The sequence below is a fragment of the Myotis yumanensis genome, unplaced genomic scaffold (assembly GCF_028538775.1).
Source record: "Myotis yumanensis isolate MYYU_CA2020_CCGP unplaced genomic scaffold, mMyoYum1.0.hap1 SCAF_19, whole genome shotgun sequence".
Classification (NCBI taxonomy): Eukaryota; Metazoa; Chordata; class Mammalia; order Chiroptera; family Vespertilionidae; genus Myotis; species Myotis yumanensis.
This window is the reverse complement of record NW_027223770.1, coordinates 4,881,576-4,902,172: the sequence shown is the minus strand read 5'-3', so window position 1 is coordinate 4,902,172 and position 20,597 is coordinate 4,881,576. Positions and strand designations below refer to the sequence as shown.

At 47.9% G+C, this 20,597-nt stretch overlaps 1 protein-coding gene across 1 annotated transcript in view; it reads left to right on the top strand.

The window, feature by feature from the left end:
- The window catches only part of CCDC60 (coiled-coil domain containing 60), a 102,878-nt gene that overhangs the window by 48,342 nt on the left and 33,939 nt on the right, over positions 1–20,597 (top strand). The window contains exon 3 of the mRNA XM_070400013.1: positions 16,253–16,423. Within this exon, the coding sequence (XP_070256114.1) occupies positions 16,253–16,423 (171 nt within the window). The remainder of the gene's footprint in view (positions 1–16,252; positions 16,424–20,597) is intronic.

Genomic DNA, 20,597 nt, shown 5'->3' with positions numbered 1-20,597 from the left:
GGGACTAGGGCGGGGGTCAAGACAGGACCCCAGTGAATGATATCTCGCCACTGACCATGGGAGGAATGGCCGTGTCAGCTCTGGGGGGGTCTCTGGGCACCCGCTGTCCAGCAGAAACATAATGCAAGCCATGGGTAGCCGCACTCAAAAAGTAAAGTGAATCTGGTGAAAGTAATTCTAATTATATATTTTACTTAACCCAATATACCCGAGGTATTATCATTCAACCTGTAATCAGTAAGAAAAAAGTATTAATGAGACACTTTACATTCTGCTTTGAACACATGATGAAAAGTGATGAAAAATGATGATGAAAAACCCAAGTGTATTTTACCCTTAGAGAACGTATCAATTTGGGCCAAACATATTCCAAGTACTCAATAGTTGTTATGAATTGAATTGTGTTCCTTTTAAAATTCTTATCTTGAAGACCTACCCCCCCCATGTGACTGTAAAGACAAGACTATTAAAGAGGTAATTAAGATTAAATGAGGTCATAATGTTAGGGCCCTAACCAATATAAGTGATCTCCTTATAAGAAGAAGAAGAGATACCAGGAATATAAATTCACAAGAAAAGGCCATGCCAGGACACAGCGATAAGGTGCCCTCTGCAGGTCAAGGAGAGAGAAGCCTCAGGAGAAACCAACCCTACTGACACCTTGATCTTGGGCTTCCAGCCTCCCGAACGGGGAGAAAATGCCTGTTGTTTAAGCCAGTCAGTCTGAGGAATTCTCTGACAGCCTGGCCACACAAACGTAATAGCCAAGGTCGAGATGATGCTGCAGAGAACGTTCCCGGCTCAAGGGGGCTGATGGGTCTCAGTCTCAGAGTCTCACATGAAGCCAAACTCGAGGGTTTGTGGCTGTGAGAATTGAGAGCTAGGACCGCAGGGCCTCTTCTGTTAGTTGTGGACATGCTGGCCTCCACAGTGTTTGAAAACAGGCTGGAGGGCTTTTGAGGCTGATGCCTTGGGAAGCCTAACGCCCCAGGGACAGGGAAGACGTAGGGTCAGGAGGCCAAGAGTTATCTGAGTGGGGACAGCATCCTGGCTGAAGATGAACCTCCAACGGGATTTGTGCTCGGCCCCATGGCTGTGCTTGGAGGATATCCCAGGCTTCAGAAGGAATGGTGCCGAGGGAACCTGGATCAGAGGTGAGGTCCAAAATACAGAACCATCTGCATGCCGTGGCATCCATCACTAGGAACAGACCCTGGCCATACCCAGCCATGAAGACCATGTCAGTTCTTAGCAGCTGAATATTACCAGCCTTGAGGTGGATGATTCTAAACCAGATCCCCAGCTACAGACCAGAATCTCTAGAGCCCGAGAACTGAGAATTTCCACAATAATCTTTAGAGTAGACAAGAGCCGAGGGGAGAAGTACCAAGAGATGCTTTGAGCTGTGTTAAGTCCCAGACACCAAGCCTCACCCGATCCAGCCCAAGGAGGGCAACAAGCAGGGGTGAGCCCGCTTGTAACCAGAACCAATTGCTAAATTTTCAGGAAATTTGCAAGCCAATTACCAAACACAGCTATTGTTAAAAATTAAATTGTGTAAACGTACAATTAAATACATGATATTAAAACAAAGGCAATAGCAACTCGAAGCTCATCATTTCCTAATGATTTCATACATTTCCCTGTTGCTATCTATGCTCTTGAGGTTATTTCTGTCTGATGGGAAGAGTTTAAATGGGGCTACCGCAAATTTCTTCCCAGCTCCGCATTCACTCACATCACACTGGTCGCTCAAAGTCAGCCACGACGGGTATATTTATGTCACAGAAATCAGCAAACGCTACACATCAGGGCTGGCTTGTCCCCTTCGAGTTAAACACTCCTGGGAACATGGCCCCCAAAATAACCAGGGTTGAACTTCCCACTCACCCAGTATAACAGAGGGGCTTGACTAAAGGGTGATATAGAAGTGGCTTTTTTGCCACCCTTGAGTTGGCAAGCTGAGTCTCTCTCTCCTGCCAGGTGCATTTACCATGGCCCTGAAACTACCTCGAATGTAACATCCTCATGGAACAGGCTAGCCTGGCCAAGGTCTGGACGTGGAGGAGAAGGTGGGGGAAGCCAGACAGAAAAGCCACAAGCAAGAAAACAAGAATCGACAATAAAACGTTCCAGCTGGCCACTCTCTGGATCCCACTGACATTTCAGGAAGCAACGATTCCCCTTCCAAAGGAAACACCCTGCTTTCCAGGGGAATCACCTCTTCGAAAAGAGATCTAACCCCATGGCCCCATCTCCCAGGATTAAATGAGGTGAAATATTAGCACAGAGGAGGATGTCTTTTCCACGTAATCTTTTCCAAGTCTGCTTCGCCTATTAGAATCCAGCCAAACACCTTGACTGTCTGCTAGACTGTTATTTAATACTTCGGCCCCCTTATAATTCAATCGCACCATCCCTGGCTTCATGGCCAATTGAACACGATGCTAAAAAGAATAAAAACCTAACTGCTGTCCTCTTCGAGGCTCCGCCAGATGTTCGGCGGCCGAGCAGCCCGCTATGCCCTTACTTGCCCCGTTTCTCCTGCGCCAGTCCACACAGGGGCATCTGCGCATGCCCAGTTCTCGGACCCGGTTGACCGCGGACGCCAACCACGTCCCTTCCCCCGACGCTGCGGTGCTTTGCATTGGGAGTGTTTTAAGGAAAAGAAACACCTCGGCGACTCGAACAACTGAAAAGTTGGACCTGAAGCCATGATCTCCCCGTGGTCATGTTTCCTTAGGTCCAGGCAATAGCAAATGCACAGTGATGAGCAAGCCCCCTCCGGCGGACCTGGCAGGGCACGCATTATCCATGTACTCATGGGGTCTGAGACTTGGCTTTCCAGCTGCCTTTGACGGACAATTGAAATCAGGCAATTGAAAGAACAAGGGTGGGTTTTGGCCAAGGGAGAAACTCTTTTCTTTGTCTGAGGTTGACATGGCTCCTCCTCTGTTTTTTGTGCACATTCATTTTCTTCGACAAATATTTATTGAGTACCAGGTATCGTCTGGTGTACGCGGGCATCCTTGTAAAAGCTGGAGGCAGGGCAAGGAACAAAACAGACAAGATTCCTGTGAATGGGAGACAACGAGGTGTATTATAATGGGGTATACTAACCTCACCCAAATCCCTTTATGAACGAGGCTGATTTTAATTAGTGAATTAAATAGCTGGAAAAAATGTCGTTGACCTCAGACGTTTATCGACAGTTCTCCGTAGCTTCTACATCTCATCATTCAACACCCAGGACCTCCACATCCATAGCCTGTAACCCAGAAGGTCCTCATTTAGAAGTTCGAGCCTGATTCTTCCCACAGCCCCCTCCCCTGGATTTGAGACTTGCCTCAAAGCCCCAGAGCATTTAAGAGCATGGATTTATATACTGGTCAATACCCTGGATACAAGCAAAGTGAAGGCTTCTGAATTGCACTTTATAAATCATTCAAAGAAGACCTTAGTGCACCTTCCCCCCCACACCCCATCGCATCAACCTCATACCCTGCAGCCAGCAGGCAGACATTAATAAAGGCAAATGCTTGGCCCCATGTCCTTAGCCCAGAACTGATAAACACAGCCACAGGCCCAAAGGGTAGGTCACTGCTGAGGGCTGGAGGAACCTGGCTCAAGTTAATTGCATTTTTATCATCGTGAATGTGACCTGGGTTTCCTGCCCATTTTTTTCTCTGTTTCTGGTGTCTTCCTGTGTCTTTGACGCCTCTAGTTAGCCATAGTTCTAGGGCAAGTTTTCTTCTCTGCTTATCTTACACCACTCTCCACTGAAGGCAAATGTCCTTTTGTTCCCTTTCCTTCTGGCCAGGGCTGCCTCAGAGGATTCCACATCATAAGGAATTTAACTAGAAGATCAAAGTTGAGCATCAAAATATCTTGAACCCTTGAGCCTTTTGTCACATAAGGGTCTACTCAAAATGTTGTTTTCTGAAATTCTTCCCCAGATAACAGGTAGTGTGCTCAGTCTTACAGCTGGGCTTGGAGGGCTCATATAGCACAGTTGAAAATTCACTGGCTTTGGAGGCAGCTGTGGGGTCAAGTCCCAGCTCTACCAGTTATTAGCTGGGTGGCCATGGAGCAAATCCATTCACTTCTGTAGACCTCAGTTTCTTCTTCTGTGATATGGGATACAACATAGTGGGTGATTAAGAAATACCGTTGAATGAATGAACGCAGGCATGCTTCGGAATTCCCCTGGCATTTCCTAGGCATCAGGCTCAGGGGAGCGGAGGGAAGAGGGTGGGTGACTAGATGCATCCTTAAAAAGATCATGTGGTAGGCTGGGCCGGGAAGGAACCTACTTCAGGGCAGCAAGCACAGGGCCGGCTTCTGTCCCATGAGCCCACACAGGCTTTGAGCCAGACTTCTTGGGTTCAAATCCCAGCTCCACCACTTACAAGCCACGTAGTGATGAACGACCTGCCTAGTTTCTCTGATCCCCAAAATGGAGAATTATAAAAACACTTTCTCCCCCTCACAGGGCCGTTGTGAAGATTAAATGAATACACATAAAGCACTCAGAAGAGTGCCTGGCCATGGTCAGTGCTCAGTAAATGGCAGCTGTGTGCATTACATCATTCACGTTCCCGAGTGACTGTTTTACATGGATGTCTCCCTGTCCCCAGTCATGGGGCTGCAGCCCGCATGTCACACCCAATCCCAGATTCTGAACCTGGGAAGGCTATGTTTTTGGCACAGCTGGAGCCAACAGGATGGGGGGAGGGGAGGCAAAGTCAAGTTCATAAGTGGAGGCTGTGCAAATGCAGCTGTGAGTGCTGGATTTCCACATTAATTTTCAATCTCTTCCTATTGGGATTGTTCAACAAGCCATTACTCTAATGGATGCAGCCACAGGCTAAACAATAAAGCACTAATCCACCACTTAGCGTAGATGCTGCATGCATTAAGCCCTGTAATTTTTTAAACTTTCTATTGAAATATAACATAATACAGGAAAGCACACAAGTCATTCAGCATACAGCTCAACAGACTTTCACAAAGTGAAAGAAAGGCAACATGACCAAGATCCCCCCCAAAACCTCCTCATGTCCCCTCCCAGTCACTACCCCACCCCCGGAGAAAATCACTGTCCTGATTTGTAAACTTAGGTTAGTTTGTCCTGTTTTGAACTTAAAATAAGTGAAATTGTACAGTTGGCTTTTTTCCCCACGCAATACTGTGTTTCTGAGAGTTATCACACTGCCGTTCTCGCTCAGTTTTTTAATAGTTTACGCTGTGTGAAGACAGCACAACATGTCCGTTCTAGTACTGATGGACACTTGGGCTGTTTCCACGTTGGGGCTATTATTAATAGAGCTGCTATGAGCATTCTTGCACATGTGTTTGTGTGCGTGTGTGCATGTGTGTGTGTGTGTGTGTGTGTGTTGTTGTTGTTGTTGTTTTTGCTGAACATATGCATGCACTTCTGGTGAAAATATACCTAAAAGTGGATTGTTGGCTCACAGAGTTTGCATATGCTCAGTTTCCAAACTAGCAAACAAACCCTATATTTTAAGGAACTTTTAAAAAATACATAAATAAACCAATCTTAAAAAACTAGAAAATATAGGTAAGTCTACAAAAATCAGTAATGGAGAACCACCCACAATTACATCACCCAGGAATAGCTCTTATTCACATTTTGGCATAACAACTTTCAGTGTTTTTCTATATGGACACGTGTATTTTTTTTTTAACCAATAAAAACCCCATTCTGTGTGTACCATTTGGTAACCTGATTTTTATTTAGCAATAGATTATGAACGTCCTCCATGTCAACAGCTTCACTTTTAAGACCTTTTAGTGTGAAAATGTTCAAATCTCTACACGGCAGGCGGGGCTTGGCCAGATGGCTCCCGGACACTGCGGCTATCTGCACATGGCAGTTGCCTTCGGGCTCCAGAGTGCCCTCTCCATGCTCCATCTGAGGGAGCTGGGGTCTAACCAAATGGTCTTCTGGTCCTTTTCTTACTGAGAAACTTGTAGGGACAGCATACTTGGTTTTTGTTTTGTTTTGTAGAAACTCAGATATGTTACATAGATCCCTTCACTAGACGGACAATGACATGGAGTGGACTGTTTCCCCAGAGTCAACCCTCACCACAGCCTGGCCTTGCCGTACCCCACTGGACGAGAGGGACCCCTACAAACCTGCTCGGGCTTCATCCTCCCAACACGTCCCGCACCAGTGAGAACACATTCAGCAAGAATGCTCCCAGTGCTCTCCTGCCTGAGCTAAAAAGTGCAAGATGGCCAAACCAGACAGCCTGAGAGTCGGTCAGCCTGAGGAGTGTCGCAAACGATGCTTCGGAGCGTTCCCTGAAGTGACATCAGGGGCAGACAGAGTTTGGGGGCCAGGAAATTCTGAATGCCTTGGTGCTGCTATGTGAGGCCTGTGGGTCCCACTTAAAGAAAAGGCATGGCCTTGCCCTTCAGCGCATCTGACTGGGGGTTTAGCTTTAAGAATCGTCCCGACAAGAGTCGGATAAGCGTCAAACAAGAGCTTCCTGGCAGAAGGTGAGTGCAAATGTAAAGAAACCAGCTAGAACCTCGTTTTTGCAAGACGCTCTTTAAGCCAGAAGCGCTTATGCAGGGACCCATTCAGTGGAGCCAGATCCAAACAGCTAGTTACAGCGGGAATCTGACCTCCATCTCTGCCCTGAGACGGCTCAAAGTGCATATTAGCTGCCAAGCGCCCCTGAGGCCCCGTGAACTGTTCCTGAAGGTCTCCTATCGTCACCCCTGCGCAGGGCTCGGGTGGGGGTGGTGTATGTTCAGAGCAGGGCTGCCCCTTTGCACAATTCCAGAGGCCACGCTTCACAATGGACACTCCAGGGTGAATGGTAACCCCAAAATGCAACTTGTACAATACAATGTTAACAACACCCTGGGTTGTACACTCAAGCAGCCCTTTAGTGGTGCTCACACACATAAAAGTAAGATCTTAAAGCGCTCTGGGAGGAAGGGAGGGGAGAGAAAGTCCCAGGCAAGTTACTAGTAAGAGTGTCTACAGTGGTTTGCAAACTAGACACAGCCTTAAAAGCTGTGTGTTCAGGCCCGTTTACCTTTCACTAGCTACGCCCCTCTACAGCTCTACGTTTGCGCCTATTTGGTCTAGAAGAGCGAACAGGAAAGGACCAAAGGAGAGGCATACAGGGAGTCCGGGGAGGTGTCCCAGGCAAAGAAAACAATCTACACATGAGGCTCACAGCGGGGACCTGGAAGGCTAGGTGACTGTAGACACCTTTTACCAAGCTCCTGCTCTCTGTCAGGCACTGGGCTAGGAAATGAGGTAAGGACATCTCCAGTGCGAGAGGAAGTGAGAGGAGGTTGCCTAACTTGGAGGACCAGACAGTTAAGAGGCTAGTTTCCAACCGATACAGCTTAGCAGACCCTCGGGGGAGGGGCAGGGGAGGGGAGGGAGCTGGCCTGCGGTCCTGGGCAGAGGTTTTGCGTCTTCTAGGATCTGTCTGAATGCGCCCTGACAAGGACAAACAGTAGCAGATGATCACCCCACCCCGTGTTCAAGTGGCCACCAGAAGCACCTTCTCACGATGACAGGCAAGACCAAGTTGTGAAGTCAGAAAGGAAGCCGTGGACCGCGCACCCCCTCCAAAGGCTCTGCATCTCAGCCCCCTGGGATGCCCCTGGTGCTGACAATTAGTGGAAATGCCTTTGCAAACTCCTGAGGTGTCTGGGCCTCCCGCAAGTCCTCCCTGCCATCACTCCAGCAGAAGATCTTGGGTAAAAAGAGCGCGGGCCGGTGGTCTTGTGGGCCGGTGGTCTTGTGCCGCATTCCGCCGCCTGTTGTCTGCTCTGCAAATCGTCGGTGCACTCCAGCAAAAGCCTCGCTTTCTGCTCATGCATTTTTTATGTCCACACTGGCGGGTCCATGAGGAAGAATCCTCCCATTCATGCCATTTAGCCATTAAGCACAATAGGTAAGGATGGGTATTGCAGGGAGGTGGGGTTTGCATTCTTTAAAAAAAAAAAAAAAAAAGTCAGTTTATCTCCGAACTGAAAACTGACACTGAACTGCCTCCGAATGCCACCCTGTACCCCCATCCTCCCAGGCCCATCTGTCTGCGAGCTGACGGTGGCAGTGGTTACGATAGCGGCTCCTGGATTCAGGCAGACCAGGGTGCAGACGCTGGCCTCCCACCATCTTATCTGGTGACTTTAGGAGAGTGGCTGCAATTGTGAGTCTCAGTTTCCCCATCGTTGAAACTGTAATGCCCGCCTTGTGAGTCTACTGTAGGGATTAAATGAAATAATGCTTGCGGGGCATTAGGGCCCGGATAACAGGGATAAAGTGCTCCGTGAGGAGAGACTATCATTAGGATGAATTTGTAAGCCCGAGTCCTCCCCAAGGCTTTCGCCTCAGGATACCTAGCTGCTTCTGCATCCCCGCCAAGCCATAATTTGCTGTGAAGTCAGATGGGGTAAACAGACCAGAGGGGGGTGGTGGTGAGGGGAGCATTAGACTCCTTTGCAAGGCAGACCTGCCAACATTCCCTTTCCAAGGAGGCTCAGAACTCCTGAGAGCAGTTGCCTAGAAACCGGAGCTGTGGTGGGCTGCTGCTGCCTCCCAGAAGTCCCCCTAATTGGGATGCATGCAGAACTGTTTGTTGACACTTGGCAGGTTTTTCTCCTTCTTCTTCCGGCAGAGATGCGGTCCCCTCCTACGAATGCCAAATCACATTAATTAAGGCGTAGCCATGGGCCGCGGCACCCGGAAGCCAGTGCGGATGGCAGCCTTGTCCGCATCCTCTGACGAAATGGCCCCGTTAGGTCATGCTCACTATGTTGGCACTTCAGGATGTTTACAAGGTTTGCGGGGGCAGGACAGTGTGTGAATGAGGGTGTGTGTGTGAACAGTGCGGTTACATAAACTTGCCAAGTCCCGGAGGTCGTACCATCAATCGGAGCATGAGATGTGCCTACTGTGTCACCTGATAGCAACGCTGGATCTCCATTCTCTTCAGGGGTTTAGACACCACTTGTAGCCCTTTGGCATAAGGCGGGTGAGAGACCGCATTATGAGCTAAAGAAATAACTTTCCTGAGAGGCCCGTGGGGAGCCTGTTTCATTTGATCACTTCTTCCAGAACACAGCTAGTCTTGCTCCCAGCTGAAAACATGCATGTTTCAAAGGCAACCACTCATCTCCAGCCTGTTTGGATGATTCGGCGTCTGCGCAGATGGTTCTATACACCTACTCCACCCAAAGACAACATCGAAGTTGGGTGGCGGCGTCATTGTTACACGCTCCAAAGTCGCATGCATTTAATTAGGGCTGGAAATGCAAGGGTTTCTAATGGTTTCATTATTCGTGCAATACATATTTTCTGAGGACTCCCTCTGTGCCATTTTGAGGACACAGAAAAGATTTAGAAATTGTTCTGACCCTCAAGGAGCTCAGATTGGGGTGGAGGTGGGAGGAGGGAGTTCACGGACAGGCAAGTCAACCAGTAGCTCAGGATGGCACAGACCGAGGGTGCCGAACCCAGCCCGGGAAAGCAGAGGCAACTTCCGGTCCAGGGCGGGGTTCATGCCTGAACCTCTCTGTACTTCCATGGCCTCGCTGTGAAATGGCTCATAGGAAGACTCAGAGCTGCCTGGGAGGATTATCCTAAGAAGTTGAAGAGATCAGTAGCCGTAAAGCTTTTTCACAGTCACTGCCACATGGTATCACTCGTCTCCTAGCTGTGGTGGTGGTGGTGTGGTGGTGACAGTTATTCCTACTTACTGGAACAGAGAGGTTAATTATTCTGCCTAAATCACAGAGCCAGGTGTTGGTGGAGTCGGAGTTAGAACCTGGCGGTCTGACATTAATGTACATTCCACTTTTGCCTACACCCATATTAATGTCCCAGTGTTTCCCTGTGAAACATCACCAGGCTGTGATGTGGGTTCCTTCAATTCTTCTTCCCCTCTTTTCCTCCCTCTCTTTTTCCTCCTCCTCCTTTTCCTCTTTCTTCATTTTCTTTAGTGAAAATCTGAGCTAGAGATTAAATAAAGGAAGAACCCAGAAAAGAAAACCACTTGTTATTAGACATTTTCTGCATGTAATCTCTTAGTCAGCAGAGCAGAGGTTAATTCCCTGGCCCTTTAGTTTAATAAATTTCATTACGTACATGATAACCAAGCGTTTCTCCTACCCACCATGGACAGTAGGTTCACAAACCTTTATGAATTACCGAGTAAGGCAATTTACCAAATCCCAAAATAACTGCGGTCTAATTGGACTGTTTTGGCCGCCACCTTAGAGAAGAGAACCTCCTAAGCTCACCACTTGAACCAAGTGTCCCTTCCCAGAAGCCTGCGGGGCTCAGAGCCAAACCCCTGTCCTGGCTGTGGACACAGCCAGAGTTGCAACCGCAGTCATTCGCGGCTTGGATGGTGGTGGGGGTGAGGATGCCTGTGACTGCTGGATAACTGCTGCCATTTACTGACTGCCTCCGACGGGCCAGGCACCACGCTAAGTGCCTCTCGTGTGTGATTTCCACAGTATCCTGAGCTGGGCATTAACTTCCCAGTTTTACAGAGGAGGGAAGTACATCTCAAACAGGTGAAAGTGACTCACCCAAAGTCACAGACACTGAGAGACAAGGAAACGATGGCCAGTTAAAGCTAGAGCAGACCTTCGCCAAGCCCGTGCATTTCCCTCGCGCAGCACCCTGGGACCAGGCCACCTGGGTTTAGGTTCCAGCTCCACCAGCTATGAACCCGATGGTCAGACAACCGGGCCTCTCCCAGCCTTAGTTTGCTCAGCAGCCAAATAGGAAGCGGGTAAGTAGGAAGGGAGTAAAGGGAACAAAAGTACTGGTAAGGTCTCCATTTTACAGGCAAAACAAATTATTGTGGCCGCCCTAGAGCGGCATCCTCAGCTGAAGCCACTCTCTTCCGACTCAGACAGCATCTGCTGGGTGCACTTTTGCCCAGAACTCAGAGATGCCACTCAAGTTTTGCAAAGGAGCCAGAAAGAATACGAGTGAAGCAGTTAAGTGACTTTCCCACCGAGAGTCAAGTCTCCTAAGCCGTTATCACAGTCCCACCGCATCTTCCTCCCACCTGACTTATGGCCCAAAGGAATCCGTGAACAGGCCCTTTTCTGTTTGGGCTGAGCCATTCAGAAAGGAGAGAAATCCATCCTGAACTCTTGATCGGACTCCGCAAAGCTCCCATTGTTGGGTGTTACCATTAGCAAATGACCTAGGGTTAGAAAGAGATGTTCCAATGTGATTTAATAAGAACGTGGCCGCACCAAGCACTCAGAATATGGCTGCAATCAATTTGCTGTATACACAATATGCTACCAGAGCCATCTTTTGTGTTTTCAGTTGACCTTTATCTCAGCAATCTTGTCCTATAAAGAAGAGTGAGATCTCCACTGCAAATCGTTAGCACTCGGGGAATGACTAATTTGGATGCTGACAAAGATATTAACTTGAGGGGGCTGGTGAACAATACAACGCATCCTTTTGTCAGAAAGGCAGTTCAAAATCGGTGTTGTGACTACAGTTGACTGAAGTTCAATTACTGTAATAAATGTATTCCAAACTTCATCTCAATTGCATTTGCATTTTAATGAATGATTCTCACCTTCTTGTCAATTTGGCAGCCGGGCTAGATTTATTAAGTTATTGTATAAACAGGGCATTCTAATGCGGGAATTTAAATGGGAAAATATTTGCTCGGTGTGCATTTGAACTGGGGCTGCGTTACTAATTTGCCTGTTGTATGCGTTGCCTGAAAATTCAAGAATTTAAGGATAGCATTTTAGATCCCTTCTGGCCATCCTACTTGCCCTCTCTCTTCTGAAATCAATATATCTGGGTGGGCTGACCAAGCAAGGTGGGGGAGCCCGCTAGATGAAGTCGGCTCTCCAAGCCGCCAGCCTCCACAAACTGGAGAGAAACTGAATTATTGGCTATGATTTGAAAACAGTAAAATGTGTTCAGTGAAAGTTTCCCATGTAGGCAATTCCCTTCTGTAAGAGCAGGACATCCCTGAAATCGGGTTGCTAGGAGTGTGTGTTCATCTAAAAGTCATTCCTTCTCCGCGGAAGCACTCCTGGCTTTATAGCCCCATATTTCTTCAGGCAGAGACGGAAAATGTGAGTGAAAACCAGCTGGATGCAAAGCTTTAATACCATTCAAAGGGGTGTGTGTGTGTGTGTGTGTGTGTGTGTGTGACATTCGGGCTGTTGTTTTTTGACAAAGTGATTTGCAGTGGTTAATCCCATGCCCCCATAATAGAAAGGTTGAACTTAAGTTCCCTTCGTGGCCTCCAAACTGTCCAGCACTCCACAGCTTTTTGCATGGCCCGCCGTGAAGACAACTGGGACTGTGTCTTAGACGACCTCCAGTCCTCGCCTCGGAGCCTGAGGATGGAGGCTGACTCAGGCAGTGGGACAGTTATTGCAAGCAGAGTGCCCTCAAGGGTGACTGTCTCCTGCAGACACACTTAAAGAACTTTCTGAGATGAGCTGACTGCCAGCATGTGCCCCAAGTTTCATTTCAAACTCGTAGCAAGGGAATTGGACTTCTGCTAACGCCCGTTTGAAGATTTCTTTCTGGAGTCGTTTTTTTAATAGAGGGAAAGGGTGGCTGGACCAGTACAACCCAAATTTCAAGGTGCATAGGAATTACTTGGGGGTCCCGTTAAAATGCAGATTCTTACTCAGGAGGCCTTCCTGGGGCCCAGGATTCTGTGCCTCCAATAAGCTCTCAGGCGATGAGGATGCTACTGGTCCAGGGACCACACTTTGAGTAGCAAGGAGCCACACAGCATCACTCAAGGGAGAAATGGATAAAGGCCAATAGCTTTGTTACAAGTCTGAAGGGCCCCCTATGTGGTTAAATCTAACACCCCAGAAAGAACTCTTAATTTCATTAGGCTCTAATGATTAGAGGATATCAGACAAGTGCCCAAATATTTTACCAGATATGCTAGATGCTTCTCAGAAGGGGCTGTTAATTACTCTATGATCCAAGTTCTGTTCCAGACCATCTTTTCTTGGGCCTGAGGCAATTTCTTCCTTAATACCATATTTTATCATATTTAAGAGGCACTTTTCAACATCTCTGAACTGGAGATGCAATGTATAATCATGACTTAATGTAATTGGCATGGGTTTTTTTCTTCCTCGTGGTTCATGAAATAATGGTATGTCTTATAAGGGATGATGTATTGGTCAGCTATTTTCACCATAATATGCTGTGTAACAAGATGTCCCCAAAACTCTGTGACTTTTAGTATTTCTTCCTTGCTCATGTGTCTGTAGGTTAACTGGGGTTTTACTGGTCTAGGCTAACATTCGCTTGGTTCAGGTCTATTCCATGCCTTTCTCATTCTTCTGGATTTAGTGAAATAGTGAGGTTTCTTTCCTTGTCATGGACCTAAATGAGCAAGCTTATGTCAAGCTTCTCTTTAAGTCACATCTACTAACATCCCATTGGCCAAAGAAGTCACATTGGCAGAGCCTAAAGAAAGGCGGGAGTGGGAGGGATACGAGTATTTGCTGAACAGTGACCTAATATGCCACAGGTAGTGCCTTAGACCAGGTAAAGCCTGGTCCAGAGAGGAAGGGTAAGCCACCGTTTTCCTTCTAGAAGCCTAGAGGTGAACTCTGCACAATGGCCTGGAGACACACAAACTCTGCCCTTTAAAGCTTCCTCTGAATGTGCTTGCCATGTGCAGGTGGAGAGATACATTGTGAAATCGCCCCACGGGCTCCCAATCCCTGCTTGGCTCCTTTCCGGCTGTATGACCCTCGTCATCTACTTAACCTTTCCCTGTTTGCTCATCTGTAAGTCACACCAACCTCTCAGGACTCTTGGGTAAACTGACAATAACCATAGCTCCCAATCACTGAATCCTATGTACTGGGCACCAAACTGAGCTCTCGATGTCCCAATCCATTTCATCTAACCCTCCCAACAGCCCTCTGAGGCAAGAACTAATATTTTCCCCATTTGAAGGTGAAGAGGTTGACAACCTGCCTAAGGGAGTGGCAGAGTAGAGATCCCATCCCGGGGCTGCTGCCCACGCCTTACCTCTGCAGACACCTGCCCTCAAGCCTGAAGGTGTGGGGAGTGAAGCCTGGGTGCCCACTCCTGCCCTCTGTCCGTCTCAGCTAATCCCTGCTGAGTGTGTCCCGATTGGCCACAGGCACATTCCTCATTCACCAGCTCACACAGACTCCCCTGCAGAGAACATATGTCCCTTAAAAATAAAAGCCACCCTCAAGCGCCGGTTAAGAGGAAGTTGCATTGGGTAGAGGAAACTTCATTTTCTAATCCGCTTCTTCCCTCCGCTTGCCTGACGCAGTTAATTATTTCACTCCCCATCGTTCCTGCTGCGATGTTAGCCAGGGGAGTTTTCCATTGCGAAAAGCAGTGAGCAAGAGGTCCAAGTGAGTGGATTTAAAGGCAAAAACTGCTCTTCCCTACAAATAGCTCCCTTCACACAAATAGCCTGGTAATCAGCAATAAGATGAAGAAAATGTAGGGAATTAAATGGGAATTTGCTAGGATATTAAGCATTTTTTAAGTGGGCCTCCACGTGCCAGGGGAGCATTTCAAGCACCCTGAATGGACATCCTGCAGCCTGAAGTTCCCAGAATAGACTGGTGTGTCTGGCATGAGGGTCCAGACCCTCCTCCCAACTCTGTTCATCTCTCACACAGGTCTTTCCAGAGGTCTGGCAGGTGGGAGTCTGGCTGCCTTGGGTGAAGAGGGGCTGCAATTCCACCAGAAAACTTGCTAGATTTCCTCCAATTGGCCAACACCGACTCCCCTATCTCTTTCTGGGAGTTATTGACAAGACAGGCATTCATCACTCTGCATTTCCGAGTGTGTTGCAGGCTTGGCTTTTCACAGTGTCCTCCCTGTGCAGATCCTTGAGAGAAAACTCTTCCTAGTTCAGGACAAGGAATAGCTAAGCAACACCTGAACAGCTTTTTTAAAAACTTATGGGCATTAGAAATCACGTGAGGGATTGTGTTTCCTTCTTTGCATTGGCCACTAGGATGCTCAGGGCCAAATCTGTGCACTAGATCATGTGGCATGGATTTTGATACTTGTCTCACCTGATTTTATTTTGTTGTTTTTCCTGCCTTTTTCTTTTTCTTTTCTGCCTCTAATACTTTTTGGAATAAGGACAAAATAAGTCAAGTAAATAAATCTATTACCAACCTCCTAATTATGACCCCCCAAAAATAGATAACTAAGATGTGAATTCTTGGAGGATATGGTCACCTTTGCAATGCCAGTGCCTTAAACAGAACTTGAAACCGAATAAGTGCCCAGCACAGAATCTGACACATAACAGGTGTCCAGCCCAGGGCCTGGAACATAATATTCAAGCCCTCTGACTCACTGCACCATGGACCATCCGCCTGTCACTTATTATAAAATTGATTAATCAGGACGTTATTAACATGTTCACTCATACTGCATTCTTGTCCTACGGCCGCCCTAACATACTGCCAGTCAGGTGGCTTAAGCAACAGAAATGCATTGCCTCACACGTTTGGATGCTAGAATTCCAAGATCAAGGTGTCAGGAGGGCTGGTTTCTCCTGAGGACTGTGGGAATTTGCTCCACGACTCTCCCCTAGCTCCTGGTGGCTTGTTGGTGATCTTTGGCATCCCTTGGCCTATGGAAGCATCGCCCCATCTCTGCCTCATCTTCACGTGGCATTCTTTTTGCATGCGTGTCTTTGTCCAAATTTCTCCCTTTTATAAGGACACCTGTCGTATTGAATGAGGGGTCAGCCCTACGCCAACATGACCTCACCCTAACTAATTACACCTGCAATGACCCTATTTCCAAATAAGGTCCCCTTCGGACGTACCGGGGGTTAAGACTTCCAGCTATGAGTTTGGGGGGAACACAATTCCATCTATAACACAGGCATTTCAACATCCAATTGGCCACAAGTTCTGCAGGGGAAGGTGGAGGCTTTTGTCCAGTTACACACTGAAATCGGAGCCCAAAGCTCACCGAGCAGGCGGGGTCTGCCAGCGTCCCTGGAGCCCTCCCACTGCCACTCGAGATGGCCACACATGATGGGTGTCCTCTGCGCTGACCCCACGCTCTGCCTCCTGCATGTCCCCTACAGGGAATTGAATTAACAACCTTCCAGTGCCCAGGATGACGCCGACCCGAGCCACGCCGGCCAGGGCAAGACAGTGTCTTTCTTAATAGTCAACTCCTCTGTCTCCATCTCTCTAGCTTCCTGATTCGGTCTGTGAAGATAGGCCGCGGGTATTTTGCCATGCTGAGGGAGGAGAGCACACTGAAAAAGAGGCAACAGCAACTTCAGAAACTGAAAGAGGAAGAGGAACACAAGTTCCAACCAGCCAAAAAGATCTCAGAAATCCAATCCAGGGATACTGTTTTGGAGTAAGTAGACAGAATAGCTGTGGCGTAGTGGTCTTGGGCAGGACCTGGGACAGCGAACGCTGCCTGGCTGGGCTGAGGGATGGCAGCTATCTCAGCATGGGGACCCTTCTCCAGCTAGTGTCTAATGACTGGTTTCGTGTGGTCCAGCCTACCTTGCCACCCTCACCTTCTGGAATTCAGTGGAATATTTTCTGCTACATGTGTCTGTCCTCATATCCAACACCAAGAGCTACACAGGAAATCTTGCTGGTCCCCAAATGTGCCTCTTTCCCTCTCCTTCCCAGGCTTGTCCCTGCCTCTAGGCCTTTTCCCATGCTGTTCCTTGGGCCTTCCATTGCTCTTCCCTACATCCTTGTCCAACTAAGGTTCTAATTATCTTTAAAAGCCCAGCTTAAATGCTTTCCTCTCCCATTTTCTTGGATTTCAACCCAAACACCCCCCACAACCCATTTGGACTTTGGGTTCCCATAATGTGTCTGTATGCTAGTTCACTTTAATCCACACCGATACTCTAAGCCAGAGGTCAGCAAACTCATTAGTCAACAGAGCCAAATATCAACAGTACTTCTTCAAAATAGACTCGCCCAGGCCGAAAACCGACTTCTTCGCATGGGCCACGAAGTTTCAATCGCACTGTATGTGTGCCCGCACGTGGTATTTTGTGAAAGAGCCACACTCAAGGGGCCAAAAAGCCGCATGTGGCTCGCGAGCCGCAGTTTGCTGACCATGGCTCTAGGCCTTTGCCTGAAACTCTAGTCCAGTGGTTCTCAACCTCCTGGCCCTTTAAATAGTTCCTCATGTTGTGACCCAACCATAAAATTATTTTCGTTGCTACTTCATAACTGTAATGTTGCTACTGTTATGAATCATAATGTAAATATCTGATATGCAGAATGGTCTTAGGCAACCCCTGTGAAAGGGTCATTCGACCGCCAGAGGGGTCGTGACCCACAGGTTGAGAACCGCCACTCTAGGTCCAAGCTCAGTGTCCAGCAGGTGGACAAAAAATGTCTGTTGGTTTATTTAATAAAGTAGCCCCCCCTCTTTTGGGGGGTAAAGGTCTTTCCTCTAGTCAAGAGAGGACCAGATTCAGACTAACCCATTATGAAATGTTCATCATATAACAGCAGCAATTAATAATAACAACTACAACAATAATTATAATGGGTCTACTGTATCCTTTATGCACATCTTTCTGTCTAAATTTTAAAACAGTCCTATGAACTAGGTGTTATTATTAGCCCCATTTTAGAGATTAGAAATAAGGCTTAGAGATGCTCACATAATTCCTCTTAGGACTCAGGTCACCTGTGGTTTTTTTAAAATATATTTTATTGACTTTTTACAGAGAGGAAGGAAGAGGGATAGAGAGTTAGAAACATTGATGAGAGAGTAACATCGATCAGTTGCCTCCTGCGCACCCCCTTCTGGGGATGTGCCTGCAACCAAGGTACATGCCCTTGACCGGAATCGAACCTGGGACCCTTGAGTCCGCAGGCCAACCTCTATCCACTGAGCCAAACCGGTTACAGCCAGGTCATCTGTTAAAAGCATCCTGAGACCCCAACTGAATGACACCCGAATCCCTGGACGGTGCCACTCAGCATGAACAAAATCCTGGGATCCTTAGCTCATGCAGATGGAATGGGGCACAAATCAGGGATAGAAAGGAGGTGTTGAGGGACCCAGCAAAAGAGAGAGAGAGAGAGAAAGAGAGAGAGAGAGAGAGAGAGAGAGAGAGAGAGAGAAACATTGATGTGAGAATTGCCCATTGGTTGCCCTTTGCAGGCACCCTGACCGGAGACCGAACTCACAACCTTTTTGGTGCACAGGATCCTGCTCTGACCAACTGAGCTACCCGCGGGGGTAGTTCCAAGCTTCTAATCATGGCTTTTGGAAGCCATCCAGGAACCCACCAAGAGTTGCCTTATTAGAACAACAGACAATCCTGTCACCCAGGAAATTCCAATGAATTTAGGAATTGTGTGTCAGAAACCAAGGTCGAAGACCAAATATTAGAACAAAAGATGGTCCTAGTGCTAGGACATTACAAGGGTTTTTCGAGCTCTGTGCCAAAAACCAGAGGAAGAGACCGAGACAAATACTTTTCTATTATTTCACAATGCCCGTTCCCTCCAGTTTAGGGAATCTGGCAAGAATCTCAGAGGCAGGGCTTTTGAGCAGGATCTTTAATGCTGAGTGGGACTTCATTGGGTAACAAAAATAGGCGCTGTTAGACATATGCCTATCAGCCCACGAGAAATTCTTACAGCCAGCGTTTCTGGTTAGGAAGGCCAGGGCTGAAAAGGGAGGCTGTGATGGTATTTTTTGCCTAACGCCAGAAACATTAAACAAAAACAAAAAAAAGCAGGCACACCAGGACCTGAGCTTCCTCCATCCAGCCACTCAACGGCCATCATGAAGTGCCCTCATGGGACCCTGAAGGGGCAGGTGATGCAGAGAAGGGCACTCGATGATTGGGGGTGGGGGCCGAGAGGGGTACCCTCTCCATGAGGGTCTCAGGAGCTCAGAGCAAACAAACTCTGCCTCCCCTCAGCCGGCAGTGCCTATGGTCTGCTGCTCCCAAGTCACTGGCCAGCTGGCTGCCTTTCCTGCAATAAAGAGAAGGAATAAACCGGCTCTTTTGTGCAGAAGCTGTGCTCAGGGTAACAGGCAAGTGAACGGGGGCTGGGAGGGGCGGCGTCTGTTAAAGATCCTCGGTGACTGTTCAATTGTTCAGTTGTAACGTTCCCCTTGTTTGGATGGGGTTTTTAATCCATGGTCACAACACACCATTCTCCCCTCTCCGATCCATGTTTCCGGGTGAGAGACGTGGTTTACTTAAAGTTTAATAGGTATAAATATGCATGAGGTCGCTCCTCTTGTAGACACTGGTCTGGTTATGTCTTATCTGGTGAATTCGATGAGCTGTACAAGGCCAATTATTAAAATACTAGAGGTTCGGTGCACAACATTCATGCACCGGAGAGGGGGTCCCCTCAACCCTGCCTGTGCCCTCTCATAGTCCAGGACCCCTTGGGTGATGTCCGCCTGCCGGCTTAGACATATGCATAAGCCTGGGGATCAGGCCTAAGCCATCAGTCAGACACCCCCTGTCACAGTCCAGGGCTCTCGCAGTCCAGGACCCCTCGCTCCATACCGCCTGCCTGCAGTGGAGGCGGGAGAAGCTCCCACCACCGCTGCTGTGCTTGCCAGCATGAGCTCTGCTTCTGGCTGAGCGCCACTCCCCCTGTGGGAGCACACTGACCACCAGGGGGCAGGTCCTGCGTTGATCATCTGCCTCCTCATGGTCAGTGCGCATCATAGCGGCCGGTGATTCCACTGTCCAGTCGATTTGCATATTAGGGTTTTGTTATATAGGATAACCAGAAGCTATCACTGCCATTAAATGTAGCCATTGGGAGGCAAGGGTTATAGAATAACATTGATAGGTCATCCTGACCAGTACAGAGTAGTGGTTAAGAGCACAGGACTGGGTTCAAGTTCTGCCTTCCCCCATACAACTGTTTAACATTGGGCAAGTCACTGTGATTCTCTGAACCCCCTTTCTCTTCGTCCACACAATTGATACCAAATTCCCATGTTTATTCTGAGGAGTAAATGAAACAATGCTGAGCACAAAGTCTGGCATATGGAAGGTTCTCAGTGGTTGTTGGCTCCTATTATTCAATAAAAGGAATGTGATCTCTTTGGGCCTCAATTACCTAAAATCCTCAGATTTATAGCTAAAACCATTTTTGATGCTTTTATTGATTTTGGAGAGAGAGGAAGGGAGACGGAGAGAGAGAGAAACATTGATTGGCTGCCTCCTGTATTCCGCACCTACTAAGGATTGAGCCTGCAACCCGGGTATGTGCCCTGACCAGGAATCAAACCAGAGAGACCTCTCAATGCATAGGACAAGGCTCAACCAACTGAGCCGCACCAGCCAGGGCCATGGCTAAAAATCTTAACTTCCAGGCACACTTGAAAGCATCTCACATCTAAGAACTATGCTTCTATAATTCTAGTCACAGAAGTATCAGAAGTACAAGTGTTCACTTTTAAACAAGGTATTTGATCCTGTGTATTATAAAAGCAAAGGGGATTATTTTTCTCCCTTCTGGATCTAAGACCACAGGATAAGCTCTTTCAGACAAAAGTTTTAAGTCTG